Source organism: Spinacia oleracea, chromosome 1, assembly GCF_020520425.1.
Source record: "Spinacia oleracea cultivar Varoflay chromosome 1, BTI_SOV_V1, whole genome shotgun sequence".
In the NCBI taxonomy this organism is placed as follows: Eukaryota; Viridiplantae; Streptophyta; class Magnoliopsida; order Caryophyllales; family Amaranthaceae; genus Spinacia; species Spinacia oleracea.
In genome coordinates, this window is record NC_079487.1 from 104,126,049 (window position 1) to 104,143,455 (window position 17,407).

The 17,407-nt window shown below is 35.1% G+C and overlaps 2 protein-coding genes across 2 annotated transcripts; one reads left to right on the forward strand and one right to left on the reverse strand.

The window, feature by feature from the left end:
- The first annotated feature begins 217 nt into the window (after positions 1-217).
- Positions 218-4,717, forward strand: LOC110786683 (uncharacterized). Its single transcript, XM_021991245.2, has 5 exons — positions 218-641; positions 1,164-1,769; positions 2,414-2,840; positions 2,948-3,025; positions 4,348-4,717. The coding sequence occupies exons 1-5, from the start codon at positions 637-639 to the stop codon at positions 4,402-4,404; spliced, it is 1,173 nt and encodes a 390-aa protein (XP_021846937.2). The 5' UTR covers positions 218-636; the 3' UTR covers positions 4,405-4,717.
- Positions 4,718-5,696: 979 nt separating this feature from the next.
- On the reverse strand, positions 5,697-11,563 carry LOC110786684 (DNA replication licensing factor MCM6). Its single transcript, XM_021991246.2, has 18 exons — positions 11,274-11,563; positions 11,037-11,189; positions 10,738-10,863; positions 10,365-10,527; positions 10,064-10,257; positions 9,772-9,970; positions 9,615-9,692; positions 8,893-9,122; positions 8,670-8,784; positions 8,241-8,315; positions 8,012-8,152; positions 7,666-7,869; positions 7,408-7,569; positions 7,271-7,326; positions 7,012-7,151; positions 6,545-6,667; positions 6,274-6,404; positions 5,697-6,183 (listed from the first exon to the last, which is right to left on the reverse strand). Exons 1-18 carry the CDS (start codon positions 11,345-11,347, stop codon positions 6,043-6,045), a joined length of 2,505 nt encoding a protein of 834 aa, XP_021846938.1. The 5' UTR covers positions 11,348-11,563; the 3' UTR covers positions 5,697-6,042.
- Positions 11,564-17,407: the final 5,844 nt, after the last annotated feature.

Here is a 17,407-nt window from a genome sequence, read left to right on the forward strand (position 1 = left end):
GGCCCAACATGAGCCATTTATGGTTTGATACTTCTGAATTTCTGATGCGACTAAACCCCATCCATGTAAAAATAAAACCCAACCCTGACCCTGACCCTGACCGGACCCTGACCCGGTCCATTACACACGTGACACGTCTAGTGCAAACGTAACATTGTTTTACACCCTCTACTAAACTACCAAGTGATTAGTGAAAACGGAGTACAAAGGGCATAAATGACCAACTACAACTCTTCAATACTCCATTAAAAAAAAAAAAAAAAAAAAAAAAAAAACTTTATAAAAGAGTTGAAAAACACAACACTATATCCCTCCCTCTGCATCATCATATCATACTTATATCGTCGCCATTTCTATTCTCAAACTCAAGCTTTTTTCGCCTTCTCTATCTTTTCTCTTTACTTGCCGTATTTTCTCCCTCCTCCCTCAAAAAATCCTTTATTTTATCCTCGTAAACTGAGATTTGCTACAAACTAAGAATTCAAGCACTCAATTTCTGTCAAATTTGTAAAAAATGTTCAAGGGGAGAAGATTGTTTCAACCTGTATGAAATCGACTCGATTCGTACTCTTGCCAAATTGTGCTATTGTTGAAGATCCACTGTTAAGAAGCTTCGTTTTCTGTCGCGTTTGATTCATGATGTAATGCATCCAGTTTTTCCGGCTGCCTCAAATTCTTAATTTTTAATTTTTTTTTTTCGTTTTTCATTGGCTGTAGTAAGACTCTGGTAGTCTAAAAGATCTGTCAAACTTTTGATGTTAAAAAATAAGAAAATTATGAATGAGAAATCTCTGGTGTGTTTTTCATGGATTTTCCTTTCATATAATTACAATTCGAAACTCATTTGTTTATGTAATTGGCTTGAAATACGAAACTAGAGCTAATCAAATTGCTCAAACTTTCCGATTTTTCACTGTCAAAATTTCTGAATTTGTCATAGTATTAAGCAGTTTGTTTCTTATTGTACTCAGTTGGCGATTCTTAGATCAATTCTAAGCATACAGAACGATAAAATTAGAAATTCTGGGTGAAAATTTTTCAACGAAAATGGTTGAATTTACTGTATAATTTCATTGTTTGTTGCAATATTTCTAAGTAGATCTTATCGTTTCGCCGGATCTTAGAAGATTATCTTATTGAAATCATCTGCGTTTTTTTTACAGGTACCAGACAATTAGCCCGGATAATTTAGGTTCAAGTAGCGTTAGAAAACCAAACACAAACAATTTCAAATCAAGCAAAGAAGATCATCATCAAAACGGCGGCGAAAACGGGCGAATAGCAGGAAGCAGCAGTGCAGCAAATGTTACTCCGGCCACCACAACAACAATAACAAGTTTTGATGGGAACGGATTGATGCATAAATCTCCTCCTCGAAATCCGCATCCACAACAACAACAACAAGACAACCATCATCACCACCTTCATCATTCCGCCTCCAGTTCTTCTGCGGTTCATCAAAACCATGAAAGCAGCAGCGCGTGCGGCGGCGGCGGAAGCAGTGGTGATATGCTGCTACAATGGGGTCAAAATAAGAGATCGAGGTGTTCAAGAACCGAAGGTCGCTCCATGGTCAGTGTTGTCTTGGAGAAGCATCACTCAAGTAATAATAATCATATAATGCCACCACCACATCCACATCCACTTCCACTACAAAATCCTAACCCTTCGTCTTTGCCGTCCACTTCTGGTAATAATGGTACTAGAACTGGAGTTTCTACCAGAGTTCGACCACATGGTTCGTGTACCCCTTCCTCCACCAAGAACAGGTATTCAACCTTTCTGTTAACATTTAAATTTGAATTTAAAGTAAAAAAAATTATGGGTTTTTTCTTTGTTCATTTTTTTTCTTCTAGATCTAAAGAAATTGTTTTGTTGGAGGAGATGATGATTTAATGACGAATATACCCTCTTAAAGAAGAAGAATTGTGTTGTAGTCTTTTCTCCTTTTTGATGATGATGTGGTTGGTTGTAGGTTTGTGGGTAATCGGGTATATTAATATACTCCGTATGTATATAAAATAAATGGAGTAATAATGAGTTCAAAAATAAAAAACAAAAGTTTGGTCTGATAATAATTTTCCAAATTTCCAGCTATATATGGTGATTTTCCCTGTTGTCAGCAATTGAAGGAGAAGGGTAGGGCGTGAATGGGGTGATGTATTCATTCTAGTACTTGTATTTCTTTAGTTTTTATTTTTGTTTATACCCTTTTTAACCTTCTCCCCTCCCATGTGGATAAAAAAAAGAAAACAAAAGACACTAATCCTAATCTTAATCAGAGTATGTTTTTGCTTTCGTTAGATAGATATATATTTATATAAGTACAAAACCTCTCCTTTTTTTTTTAGTTATTTTTGCAAGCCCAACTCTAAACAAATTGTGGTGTGAATTTCATTGTTGTGATGCATAGGAACTTGGTTGATCAAATGGGTACAAATAGCGCGTCCCCGTCGAGAAATGGTGGGGTAAGCAGTAGTAGTAGCCGTCTGGTTTCTAGATCTACGGTGGTGGGGAAGCGATCCCCATCTTGTATAGAGAAGAATGATAAGAAAGTTGGGGTAATTAGGAAAGTGAAATCAGATGATTCTTTAGCGCCTCCTCCTACTAGCAATGGAATTAATCATGTTGAGCACGAGCACGGTGGTGGTGCCGCCGCGATGGTCCGTTCTCCGGTGACGGATGCCGAGAAGGGCGGTGGTAGTGAAGTGGTTGAATGGCCAAGGATATTCCTTTCACTTTCAAGGAAGGAAAAGGAGGATGATTTTTATGCAATGAAGGGTACTAAATTACCGCATAGACCCAAAAAGAGGCCCAAGGCTGTTGAAAGAGGCCTTCAGGTAATTCAATTGAATTAATAATAAATTGAATTAATAATTTAATTCATATTGAATTTTATAAAATTTTAGACATTTTAATTTAATTTATTTGTTTTTGGTGGGTTCAGTATTGTTTTCCAGGTGTTTGGCTCTCAGATTTGACGAGGGCAAGATATGAAGTTAGAGAAAGGAAGAGTACCAAGAAGGTAACATTGTGTTTTTTTTTATTTTTTTATTTTTTATTTTAAGTTTACAATGCGCTGCTTGTTTGTTTAATACACCCGTGAATTGAGGGTAGTGACCTGATCATTATTATTCATTACTGCATTTTTTGAAAATCAACTAAGTTTAGAGTTCGGGATTGTTGGAATTGAAGATAATCCTTTAGTTAGATCCGGAGGATGCAAAATATGAAATACTTAGTACAAAATACGTACTTTCTTTATCCGGGCAACTGTTTTACTTGTTTCTGATTAGATTACACAATCGAATTTCGGACACTATTCAAACAAATTCTTTTGACTTTCTTTTGTCATTTATACTTTTAAAAAAAACATAGACGTGCAGGGTATTATCAGATTCGTCTCTATAAATATTTTTTAAAAATCAATTTTTTATAATTTTGCCTTATCCATAATTGACGATATTAATGTTCAAAATCGTGCAATGAGAAATATGTATATGACAGATATTAATGTTCAAAATCGTGCAATGAGAAAGATGTCTAAATAATTGTGTACCCTGAAAAAGAACAGGGGAAATATGTAGTTTAATACTGATAGATTAAATAGAGCTCCATATATTTAAAAAGTAACGAGAAACTATATTTAAATAGAAAAAGAAAACAATTATTGTTGAGATATTATTCTTTTGAGGGTAGTTCGAGATTTGTTGAAACGCATATGGACATTATGATCTCATAACTTAAGTTGATTAAAAAAATGGTCTACTTTTAGAAAAAGAATTTTTTGTAATTGTATGTTAATAAGCAAAGGCGTAAGTTTCATAAAGTACGGACTACGGTCTACGGAGTATGATTTTTAGTACGGTCTACGGAGTATGATTTTATTTTATGTTTCACTCAAAAGGGGTAGTTATGATGTCACTCTTTTTCATTCTATTAATGAAAATTTAACTAATTACTTATCTCTTATATTTGATAAACAAACTACTCTGTTAAAACCGTGTGCCGTAGTAATCAATGAGGAAAAAGAGCACACTTTGTAATGTAGAATTTGTTGGAATAGTGCATACATAACGTCATACTTCCAACTTTGGATAAAAAACTGATTTAAGGTTCAACAATCAACATTGAAATACTGAAATGTGATTATTTATTCTAGTCGGAGGTTTATATAGAGTATAGTCGTCGTTTTTACTTGGTATTCTCATGAACTCCTGCTTAACTTACACAGTTTTTACTTCCGTATAATGAACTCAAAATTCACAACCCCTTGTTAGTTGTTATGAACCAAATTTCAAACTTTTGCCAATACTTTCTCTATCGTTGACTAAAATATATTTGCAGCCAAAGCGAAGGGGGTTGAAAGGACTGGAGAACATGGAAAGTGAATCAGAAGAGTAGCCATGCAAGGCGGCACTCGACAGCTTCCTCACAAGATCGGGTTCTTCGAGAGAAACTATTGCCCCCCAACGGCCACATGATCTGTACTGTATTTTGAGAAGTATGGCGTTTGCTTCATCTCAACCACGAGCTTTGGTTCTAAACAGGCTTCTTTTGGATGGGGGAAGGTTTAGCTTTATTGCGAATAAAGCTTCGCCTCGAGGTTAAGTACTTGTTAGAAAGTGTGTAGGGAGCAATCAAGCTTGTTGTAATGGTAAACTTGCACGTCAATTATTAGGAAAATATCTAATACCAAGTAAGTGCTTTCGTTGTTGATCTGTGTACAGATCTTAATAGTAAATGGTCAGAGTGCATACAGAAAAGGAAGAGAAGAATTCTCAATTTTTTTTATCAGCTTAAATGCCTTGATACCAACCCAAATTGCTTAGGATTAACATAGAGAATTAGAGATACAACAAATCCTCCCTTCGTTATTACTCTTTGGGGGTGTTTACGCGAACCAAATAAACTTGAACAAATCAGTAATTCAGGGTCGTTCTTTGTTATTTCTGAATAGACCTGGTTATCGGGTGGGGCGGGTCAGGGTCGGGTATTGAAAGGGTCATTTTTAGCGGGTCGATAATGGGCGGGTCAAAACGGATCGCGGGTCAATAGCGGGCCATTAGTGGGCGGGTCAATAAACGAGCAATGAAAAATGAAAAACAAAAGAGCCATGTGCAAGTACAAGTAAATACGAAGCTATACACGTAATTTTTTGTATCATTACTATTTTAATTTTCAAAATAATTGTAGTATAAGTTTGACCCTATAATGACCCTGTCCAATAAAGGCCCTTTCCAATAGGAGCCCTGCCCAATAAAAGCCCTATTAACTTGACCCTAACCCTATATCTATTGGACTACCCTGTCCAATAACCAGGTCTATTTCTGAATTATTCAAAGGTGATATTGTTTTTAAAAGAATGAGACAACGTTTAGATTATTTTTTACAATTTTTTCTTCAAATAACGAGAACAATTAAGTTTCTTAAACCACATACATAATTAAGTGATATACTTATTGTGAAATGGAGGGAATAACAAAACAGTTTCAATCCAATAAAAAATAGTTTTAATTGGCGAAAATCAATAAGTAAATCAGTTTCAACAAGTAAAAAACAGCTCTTGATGCATTTTATAAACAAGGAATTTTAACACTTACCAAATGTTTTAGCAGGGTTGATTGCTTCTAAATAATTAGTAAAATTGTTCTGTGCATGATAGAACAGAGAGAATTCATAACAACCATAACAAGTAGACAAATGGATCTTAAATTTAGTAATCAGTTTCTGATTAAGACTAATGAAAAGCTGGGGGATAAAATAAGAACAAAAAAAGATGTCATTCCAATCAAATACTCGTAATACCGAACCATGATTTTCTAATCTCCTAACCCGAAATACCCTCCTGATGGTACAAGATTTGCTCAAGAGGCAAGCAGGGAACATCAGTTGTACATTTTGCTCTACATATGGGGGTGAAGCTGTATAGTTTGCCAAGATGATAATTTCCATGCACGATTTCTCTTAGAAACTCAGGCTTCTGTACACCCTAAACTTTGAATTAACGACATGATTAAGTTACACCCACATTACAACAATTCACTCAATGAAATAATTAGGAGCAACAGCCAATATCCTGTCATCTTTAGATACTGAAGGTTCAGGCACAGTATCTTCACCTCCAGCAGCTGTTTGCGCAGCATCATCCACAACGATCAGATTCCCGTCTTTAATCAATTTCTGCAGAAGATACGTATTCAGAATATGCTGTTTAGTTTAATGTCAATAGTCTATTACAGGTACAAAAAGGTATTTTAACTTCGTCTATACCTGAATAATAGCTCTGACTATTCTGACATCGTTACGAGCTTCCTCCATAGAGCTGTAGCTATTTTTCTCATTTTGTTGTGCCACATACCACTGAATCAAATCTTTCTGTCTCGTCCCAAGCAGACCTTTCCCTGCATATAATGGCGGTGTTTTTTTAATTAATAAGCTTGATGAATAACAGGCAATACCAAAAAGCAGGATTTCTGTAAGTTCCAGTAATTTCACAAGTTTTACAAGATGTGAAATGTCAAATCACATTTTTGTGATATACCTTCTTGTTCTGCAGTCTCTTCAAGCTGCCGAAGCCTCATGACAAGAGCATAAGTCACTCTGTCAAAATGTTCGTCTGTTATCACCAAATTCTGTTCCTGAGCTTTAGAACCGCCATCATTTTCTGCAAGATAAATTAGGCTACATGTTAACGCCTGTATTTGCTCAAAACTTGAGGTGCACATTTTCATCATAAAAAGGGAAGAAACAAGTTCTTCTGTTCTGGCATTTGCATTGTACCTTATGTATTTTTCCCCAAAAAAGTAAAGAAAAGAAAAGAAAAAAGAAAAACTACTTTACTGTTTGCTTCCAATATCCACTCCATCCATATTAAACTAATTAAAAATGACAAACTGATAATAGTCTTTAATTAAATGATGATATATACATTGTCTCTATAGCATGATAATGATTTAATATGATGGCTGATATGGTCAGTTTCGCCTATAATTTTATGCCCAATCTCACCTGTATTAGTTGCAGCTGGTTCCCCTGCAGGACTAGGCTGAGCATCACCCTCAGAAGCACCTGCACCTGCACCTGCACCTGTTCCGCCCTCATTACTTTCTTCGTTAAACTCGGACAGGTCAATTTCGCTTGATTCCACACTGTATTATAGATGAGCAATACGAGTTTAGATTAGAAAGTGTAAAATACTCATAAAAGTAAAAGCAAATAAGGGCATGAAGAAAGGGGGAGATGAAGAAATAGCTTTTATATTTCTTACCTAATAACTGATGTCTTCAGAAGTCGAACCGCAATAGTGACATGGCGTGGTAGTACCTGGAAGATAAAACTCTTGCACATTAAGTTGTGGTGTAAGAGATCAACGAATAAACATAAAATTCCTGAACAATTACACACCTCTAGTTCCAAGTGACTTCGTGCTATGGCTTCTGATAGCCTGATCAATGCCTCTAGCTGTCTTACAGTCATTCTGTAAGCAACTCTACTACCTGGAGCAGCATCCCCTCTCCGAAGAGTGACATATGAGGAAACTAAAACTTTTCTTGCTTCCAAACTTAACTGCTCCAATATAATAGAAAAATGAGTGTTGTGATACACACAACGGCAATAAAGCTACCTAGTCAAAGCCAATGCAGAAGAAAATAGAAAGATGACCTTAGGTTTCAATGTTTTTGCATACGCAATATAACGTTTTATCTGGGCAGTGGTAAAGGTAGGTGATAATGCTTCTTCACGCCTTTGATGCACTCTCACAATATGGTGAGCAATGTGGTAGTCAATTTGATCGTCTGGATCATCTATCATAACATATACCAGATCGAACCTTGAGAGAATTGCTGGAGGTAGAGCCACGTTGTACTGTGGAAGGAAAAGCATTTGTTAGTCCAAATTCTGAGAACCCCAACAAAAACTAAGTGACAATCTAAAGAACTCAGGTGAAATTCAATAAACAAATAACAGATCACTCATAGAGATATGTACTAGATTTGAAATTTTTTACCTTCAAAGGTTTTGTTTTGTCATATCGCCCACCAGTAGGATTGGCAGCAGCTAAAATCGACGTTCTAGCATTCAATGTAGCCTGTATTCCTGCTTTTGTGATACTTATAGTCTGCTGCTCCATAGCTTCATGGATAGCAACCTTTAAATTGATCACGCAGACGTTATCACACGGAAAATAATAGAATGTTTTTACAAGAAATATAATGTAATTTACAAGAATATATTACCTGGTCTCTAACATCCATTTTGTCAAACTCATCAATACAGCAGATACCATTATCGGCTAACATCAATGCTCCGGCCTAAAATTCAAAGAAAAAATTGCAATCAAAACAACCAACCACTCGTCACTGATGCATAAAAGAACAAGAGAACAAGTAAAACTGCCATTTAGCTTAGAATAAGAAATTGTATCCAAACCATATCTTTTTTTCTGGACATTTATTCTCAATTCTAACATCTTTCTGTATTTACCACACAAGAAGTTCATGTGCACTCAGACGTGTTTAGTTGACATAATAATTAATAAGTCAATAACAAGGCAATATACAAAGAAGTTGCTGCATAATTGTATACCTTCATATAGGCATTATTTAGTCAGCCTCAGCAGGTGATATATAAGAAATCAAATTGAAGAATATCCATGGGCAATTTACCTCAATACAGAACTCTCCAGTTTCTGGTTCTTTAGCCACAGTAGCAGTCAAACCAGCAGCTGAGGATGATTTCCCTGATGTGTAGACTGACCTAGGGACAAGACCAGCAGTATACCTGGATGACAGATAAACTAGCATGGTTAGTCTCTTATGTTCAAAAGAGTGATACATTTTGTAAAATTAGGAAATGCAAACACCAGAACAGAATGAAAGAATGACATACTTGAGAAACTGAGATTTTGCACAGCTAGGATCCCCTACGATGCAGACATTAATATCCCCTCTTAAGTTAATGCCTTCAAGGGTTTGTTTGTGGACACCACTTAACAGCATAAGAAGAATAGCTCGCTTGATATCTTGGTGACCAAATACAGTTGGAGCCATACTATCAACCAGTTTATTGAAAAAATCAGGAGTGTTTCTCATTCTTTGGATCTCATTTAGCTCCTCTGCCTGCATTTAGAACAAAGAATCATCCAATTGTGTCAGAAATCTCAAAATGAAATTCCTGAATAAAATAAACCATCCAAGGGTTTTGTAACCAACCATTAGGATGTTGGATATGTAGATAATAGTGGGAAAAAACGCATTAAAGCATTTCTTAAGAACCTAGAGATATACCAGGTAAGTTCTCAACCACCAAGGGACCAATAACTGGATTCTTTTTTTAGGATTGAGGCAAGAGGAAATTTTAAAAACGAAATACCTTAATATATCTACCCTCTATAAATAAACATTACTTCGTACAACACAGGGATTACATAAAACTGCATGCTTACAATTCAATTGTAAATTAAAACACACACACACTCACACAAGCAAGAAAAGACCAGCTACATATGAACAGGGATAATGCATAATGGGACTAGTTCAGAAGATAGTAAATGCAAACATTACATGAAGTTAGGAAACTTCGATTACAAACCAAAAACTCAAGGAACATACCGCAAATTGCTGACTCTCATCATCATCGCCATCCTTCTTTCTATTTCTGATGTCAACATCTCTTCTACCATCAGCAATCTAAGTGCAAATTTCAAGTCAGAAACAGTCCATAAATCTATCATCTTCAATGAACTCAACCACATGATTTAAAGCACACCTGGACAGAATTAGCAATAAAGGCAAGTCGATATGAGAGGTCTCTCACTCCCAAAGCTTTCAAACCCCTGACACCTTCATTACCACTAGCAGCACCCTGACGTTGAGAAGATCCATCTCTACGGCACTCTGCTCTCTCCCCTGGAGATGTCAAAGCCAGTATGTCCGGTATAACGACAACAGTTCCAGTGAATATAACCCTAGCATTATTTCAAACGGACAAAAACACGTTAGTAGCAAATAGACCTTTGTATAACTTCTTTAACTAGACCAATCTTTCATTAGGGTCTTACGTGTCACCAGCTCTAGCCTGTTCAACAATTTCATGGCGGAGAATGATGTCAAGCGATCTTGGAAGAGACCCCGCTGGAATTTCTTTAGAGGTTTCCTGCATTCTAACTCTTTGCCAATCTGTGAATTTACTGTCTTGTCTAAGTAGCACCCATCTTGTTCTGTTTGCACAGGTTGCATTTATGCATATTGTAGGCTACAACAAACCTAGACCTAATTAGTCAAACTAATCATGATAGCAACGGTATTTGCAAAATTATTCAGGAACAAGCAGGCCAAACATATGCAGCTGCACTCACTAACCTCAGTGTACTTAAATTGCTGCTCAACATTCTTAACAACAGTTCCGCAATCCAAGCACTTGAAAGTACCTTGGAGCAGCTCGGGTCTAACCTCACTCGTACGAGTGACCACTCCAGTTACAGATACTAATCTGCCTATTTCAGCAGTATTTAACTCTCTTAGTCTGCATTGACAACAAATTCAAGTAATTTAGGGTAACACGACCTAGAAACTGCATTTTCATACTAATTTATAAGCTTAGAAATTTGTTTTTAAGAATCTTGAAGTAAAATTGAAATTTGGAACACAATAAAAGAACAAAATACATATGCCTCAAAGATACTAATCAAAATGACATAATTAAAAATAAAAGACGGTCGATTTAGATGGTTACCGCTTGACAAGAGGGATATTGTAGAAAGCAACATTGATGTCCTTGTTAGGGTTATCATCCGCAATAATATTGGGTTTCCGCTCCATCACAAACCTCTTACACGCGTTCCTCAAGTAGGGCTCAAATCTACCCACAAAAAAAGCGAAATTGCCAATTAACCACCAAGTTCCACTAAAATTGTTGATAAAAAACTTAATTCAATTCGGAATTAATAGTCCCCTTGTTAAATAATTTGAACTAAAAACGCGGCAGTTAAACCAGGACCGAGGGAAATTACAAGCTTCGACAGCACGCCATACCTCAAATACTCGTCGGAAACCGCCTTCTGAAGGACATCGTCAAACCGCATGACATGAGAAAAATCGATAAACATAGTGGTCGATTCACACTCCTCCATGATCGTAACCTCGGATTCATAAAACGTATTCCGCGAATTCGGATCCGTACGGAAACTACAGAACAAGAAGATTTGATAAAGAAACTCACCGAAATGCAGAAATTCAATATCCAAAATAGAGAGATAGAGAGAGGCATACCTTCTCAGGAACTCGAGGAAGGCATTTTCGACCGGAGCGGCCGTCTCATCAACGAAGAAAGCGCCGTAGTCCATTGTTTCGCCGGAAAATCGTGAACTGTTGGCAAGCTTACTTCTCTCACTTTCTCTCTCTGGTCGGCCGGTTTGTGGGTTGGGAGGGTTTTAGGGTCTTTCTGAAAATGGAGTAATGAAAGAAGTAAGGAATTGGCGGGAAAACGAGTGTATGTATAAGGCTTTTTCCCGCCAGTTGCTACTAGTGTAGTAGTAGTGTGCCACTTCGATGGAGTCCTGGGCCTAATACTAAAGCCTGGGGTCTTGAAACTAGAGTCCACCCATTTAATCTCGTTGAAGGGCAACGCTAGATTGTGCATGGTGCTCTTGGTGCACCTGTCTCGAAACGCACATAAATAACAATAAAATGCAACAAAAAAAATAACCGCAAAAAAAAAGAACATTAATAAAAGAACATTAACAAAAAGAACACTAACAAAAAGAACACTAATATTGACAAATCTGACAAAAGGTACAAATATAAAAAGCAGTTATATTTTTTCTTGTTCTTTTAAGTTCTGAAAATGTTCTTTTCCAACCAATTTACAGTATGTTCTAATTAAAAAATAAAACGACGAACCTTTGATGAACTTTAAAACCAGATTTATAATTTTTCTTGTTCTTTTAAGTTCTGGAAATGTTCTTTTCCAACCAATTTATGTTCTAATTAAAAAATAAAACGACGAACCTTTGATGAACTTTAAAACCAGATCTATATTTTTTCTTGTTCTTTTAAGTTCTGGAAATGTTCTTTTTCAACCAATTTATGTTCTAATTCCGTTATTTTATTTATCAAAAGATATCTGAAAACAACACTATAAATATGTAAAAAGAACAATTGCTGATTCTAAAAAAGAACACACTATTTTGATGCCACGGAAATAGAAAGTTATAAGAAAAGAACATTAAAATTTAAAAAGAACATAGAATTAAGAACGAGAAAATTTACCTTAGTCACCCGATGCACCTTCATCAACAGCATAAACTTCTTTGAATGAATAAAAAAATTCAAAAAATAGCGAAATTGAAATAGTATTTCGCTTAATAAACTAGTTTTTTGTAAACGTAATTCAATTAAAATCACATTTCAGAGAAAGAAGGAGGAGAAAATTTGTTTTGAACTTTCTCTCTCATAAAATCTCTCTTTTGTTGGGAGAAACTAAAAGCTCTCCTCTTTCTCTCTCAAGAATGTGTTTCTAAAATAAGAAGTTATGAATCCAATAGGAGAAATATTATATATATAGAAAATGAAAAATAAAAAAAATAAAAAAGAGAGGGAAGGAGAAGAAATACAAGCCATGTTCATGATAAGAACGGTGCACTTGTGTTTTTTTTTTTTGGGTTTTGTTGTTCTGTTCTTTTATGTTTATTAGGTATAAATCTTAATGTTCTTTTATGTTTGTTCTTTTTTCAAAAAGTACAGTATTGAAGAGCAAAGGAAGCTTTTACTTGACCAGCAACAAATGATGTTAAATCTTCAAAAACAGCTGAAAGAACAAGAAGAGAGGCTGAATAAACAGAGCAATTCCTCAAAAGAACAAAAAGAGGATGAACCTAAAAGAACATTATAAATAAAGAAAAAGAACATTATAAATACAGAAAAGAACATATCATGTAGAACACTTATTTTAACCATGTAAAACAACATTACCAATAAAAAATGAACAACAATAGAGCATAAAAGAACATAATAAAGTAAAGAAAAAGAACATTAAAAATAGCAGAAAAGAACATATCATGTAGAACACTTATTTTAACCATGTGAAAAAAGAACAACAAAAAAGATAAAAGAACAACAAAAATGGTAAAAGAACAACAAAAATGGTAAAAGAACAATTTGATCTGAAGTGTGTAATATCAAAAGAACAACAAGCTAAAGCAAAAAAGAACAACAAGCTAAAGCAAAAAAGAACAACATGTTCAATAATTATTTTCTGTACTATTACAATCTCTTAATACATATATGAGAACCAATATATAAAAGAACATATAAAATCGAAAAAAGAACAGAAATCAAAATCATCAGAAATATATAATCAAGATACATTAATCATCAAAATTATCAAAATATAGAATCAAAATACATTAATCAAGGTTATTGAGAAATGCAGAAATCGAAATGATAAAAAAAATCAAAATAAATTGAAATGGTGAAAATAATGAACATGGAAATCAAAATCATCATAAATAAGTAATTCGTTTTAAAAAATTGAAAAATTACCTTCACAAATCGGATTATCAGCAGAGGAATTCAAATTTGAAGAAGAAGAATCAATAGAATTTGATATTGAAGTAGAAAAATCAACCAATATCTGGGAATTTTCCATTACTTTCTCTCTCCTCTTCACAGTTTCTCTTTCCTTTCCATAGTTTTTCTCTCTCCTCTTCACAAATTCTGATCCGCTAAAAAAGAAGGTATATATACCAGAATAATAGAGTGAAAAACAAAAGAGCGACATAAAAGGGACATAGCAGTCATTGTTCTTTTTTTTTAACAAAAGAACAACGTTTGTTCTTTTTTTTATCAAAAAAACAACGTTTGTTCTTTTCATTAACAAAAGAACATCGTTTGTTCTTTTCTTTCTCCAGAAACCCGCGTAACCCGCGTTTTATATATAACGCATGTCGTTTAGCCGCCGGTGCACCAATCGCACCATACACACGCCTGTATAATCGAATTTGCGGTTGAAGGGCGAATCTATCTATCTATTACTTTATACTAAAACAGACACTAGGAATGACACGTGTCACTTCCTGGTGCAAAATTTTCCCGCCAAAATTTATTTTTTTAAAAAATATCTGTTTATTTTTATTTCTATCCTTTTTTATAAACTATTTATGTATGGAAAAAAATATTAGTTTATAAATTAGGCAATAATAGATACTACGTAATAATAATTTCGCTAAATATTTTTTGGTAATATTTTAGTCAAATCGGTATGTTAATATGGAAACATATTCGCTTGATATGTTGGCCATATTAGCATATTACACATATATAATATGTATATTAGATGAATACATTTATATGACTATATTCAAAATTTTATAATTAAGCAGTAGTTTGGGGAATTCAGTTAAATATTGTGTAAAAAAATGTTCATAATCCGTGCGTGCACGGGGTCTAATCTAGTTAAGCATATTTGGTGGCCTTACCCTATGGGGCCGTTTGGTTCATACGGGGTAAACGGAATGAATGGGAATGGAAATGAAACTCATTTGAAAAGTTGTTTGGGATGTTTTTATTCATGTTCCATTCATCTTCTTTCTCACTGCCTTCTCTTACTCCCTCCGCCGACCGCCGCCCTCCCTCCGCCACCATGCCTCTGCCTTCTTTTGCTCCCTCCGTCGCCCTCCCTCTACCTCTTATTTTCTCACAATTTTATGGATGAATTTAATGTTTGAATGTTCTAATTCGACTATCGAATACTCAGATTCGGAGATTCCATAGCTGAATTTGACTATTTCAAGACATGATTTGTACAAAAAAAAATGTAATTTTTCATTCTAATTCTTGTTTTTTCTTCAAATTTTTAGGGTTGGGGTGGATTTCGTGGTGGTGGTGGTGGGTCTGGGGGTGATTGTGTGTGGTGGTGATGGGTCTAGGGGTGGTTGCGGGTCTGGGGGTGGTTGGGGGTGGTGGTGGTGGGTTTGGGCGTGGTTGCGGGTGGTGGTGATGGGTCTGGGGGTGGTTGCAGGTGGTGATGGTGGGGTTTGGGGGTGGTGGTGATGGGTCTACGGGTGGTGGTGGTGGGCCTGGGGGTGGTTGCGAGCGGTGGTGGTGGGTTTCCATGGTTGCAAAGTTGGCAGTTGTGGTGTTGGTCTGTTGGAGTTGGCTGGTGGATAAGTTGGTCAATGTTGGTCAAACAAGATTAGTTGAAGAGGAGTTTGGGGTTAAGGTTGATATCCTTGTGGGGATGGGGAATCATGGTAGAGGGAAGTTGGGGAATGAGAGGGGTAAAGGGAATGATTAAAATGGATAAACAAATAATTACAAAGGGAATGGGAGGTGTTGACACCCTTTCCCTTTCCTAAATACCCCGTAACAACGGCCCCTGGATATGTTGAAATCATTTCGTTCTTCGTATAATCTAAAATGAGTATTGATCCCGTGCCATGCACGCCTTTTGTTATGTTTTAAAATTTTTTATTTTTTAATTCGTAAAAGAGAGTAATGTATTTCATTTCGTGTTTCACTAAGAAAACAGTGAATATGGAAATGTAAATCGGTATATTACTTGAAATTAATAGAAAATATGAAAGATAAAAGGACATGAAATTTATTGGAGGTGAAGGGACATGAAACTGGAGAAGGAAAGAGCATGAATTTTTTATATTTTTTAAATAAAATGAAGATGTTTTCATAGAGGGACACGTGTCACTCCATTTTTTTTTTTTGCAAATGTTCTTGTCTGTTAGGCTGCGTTCTATTCACCTGATTTTCACTTATTTTTCCTGAACTTATCTTATCTGAACTTAACTGAACTTATCTGAACTTATTAGAACTTATCAAAACTTATTTTAGTTATAAATTGTACTTGGCCAACCCTTATTTTTTCTGAACTTATCTTATCTGAACTTATCTGAACTTAACTGAACTTATCTGAACTTATTTTTCCTGAAATAAGTGGAAATAAGGTGAACAGAACAGGGCCTTACTATATACTAAAAGAGACACCAGGAATGACACGTGTCACTTCCTAGTGAAAACTTTTCCCGCCAAAAACTCTTTCCTAAAATGACATATTTACTTTTTCCTTTTTTGTTTTCTCTCTTTTTGTATAAATGTTTATATATGGAAAAATAAAATATATATAGGATTATGGAATATGCCATTATTAAAATTTTGATAAAATTTTAGTCAAACTGTCATATCAATAATAGAAAATGGGGACCTTAATATTTTGACTAAATCAACATATTAAATATATCAAATATTTTAGCCAGATCATTATATTAAACATATTAAATATATAATACATAGTAAATTAAAATATGATAAAATGAGTACATTCGAGATTATTAATTACGCAATAGATTTAAGGGATACATAATTCAATTAATTTTTTTATAAAAAAGATAGTCAAATAATAATTTTCAAATATTCGTGCGTGCACGGGACCTAATCTAGTTATTAAATACAGTATAGATTAGTGTGTTGTTAGAGCGATGTATCGGGTTGCTACTTTGAATAATATAAATATGTTTGACTTTTTTAAAAAACTTGCATTTACATATAACGCAACGGAACCACAAAATTAAAGTTTCTAAGTACTCCGTAGTTTCTTTCATACTCCGTAATATTTATACAAGTTTTTTAAAGTCTCTTCTATAATTATTGCATCGTGATAACAAAAGTAAATTAATCACTCATTTTCTAAGTTAAGTATATTTATATGGAATAATAAAGCACAACAAATACTTGACTAAGTTGGTAATACTTATTGTTCAATACTTGTTGGTGTAGACACCTACTTTTGTCGCCATTCCCGAAAGGGAAAGGTTCGATGATGAAAGCATAAATCTCCACTTGACAACGCATCTCTTATAAAATAACGAATCTCAATTCCCCTTTTCATTTCACCCAAAAAACCTGCTATTTATAGAAACCTGCTATTTATGGAAACCTGCTAAAAATAGTAACTGCCGTAATGGGCAGCTGTTAAAAGTGGCAAGTCATAAAAGATAGAAACCTGTCAGAATTAGGTGTTGCACTCCAACATAAATCCTAAATGAGATAGAAAACTGCGAGAATCCTATTCCTAATATGATTCGGAAATAAGAGTTACGTATTAATTAAAATCCTAACGAGCCTAGAGTTCGTAACGGGCCCAGACGCATTCCGTCATGAAATTGATACGCACTAAAAGACTCGATTAAGTATCAAACACTACGGATTTCAGGAATCCGAATCTGACCAAGAAAACAGCCCAGACCCTATTTTCAACGCCTGGCTCTGGGCGCCGAAATCTTCGGCGCCCAGGCCTGGGCGCTGGAATTACCTGGGTACGTGTTTTTTCCTAATTCTTTGTGGATTAGAACTCTGCAATTCTATCTTTCCACGAACTCTTCCCTATAAATACA

Excerpts from the sequence above, each read along its gene's own strand:
- LOC110786683 (XM_021991245.2), top strand. Across the intron at positions 1,770-2,413 it reads CCTTCCTCCACCAAGAACAG|GAACTTGGTTGATCAAATGG; the intron begins GTATTCAACCTT and ends TGTGATGCATAG. Across the intron at positions 2,841-2,947 it reads CTGTTGAAAGAGGCCTTCAG|TATTGTTTTCCAGGTGTTTG; the intron begins GTAATTCAATTG and ends TGGTGGGTTCAG.
- LOC110786684 (XM_021991246.2), bottom strand. The coding sequence starts at position 11,347 with ATGGACTACGGCGCTTTCTTCGTTGATGAGACGGCCGCTCCGGTCGAA. Across the intron at positions 9,693-9,771 it reads TTATTGCTAATTCTGTCCAG|ATTGCTGATGGTAGAAGAGA; the intron begins GTGTGCTTTAAA and ends ATTTGCACTTAG. Across the intron at positions 8,316-8,669 it reads CTGGAGAGTTCTGTATTGAG|GCCGGAGCATTGATGTTAGC; the intron begins GTAAATTGCCCA and ends TTTGAATTTTAG.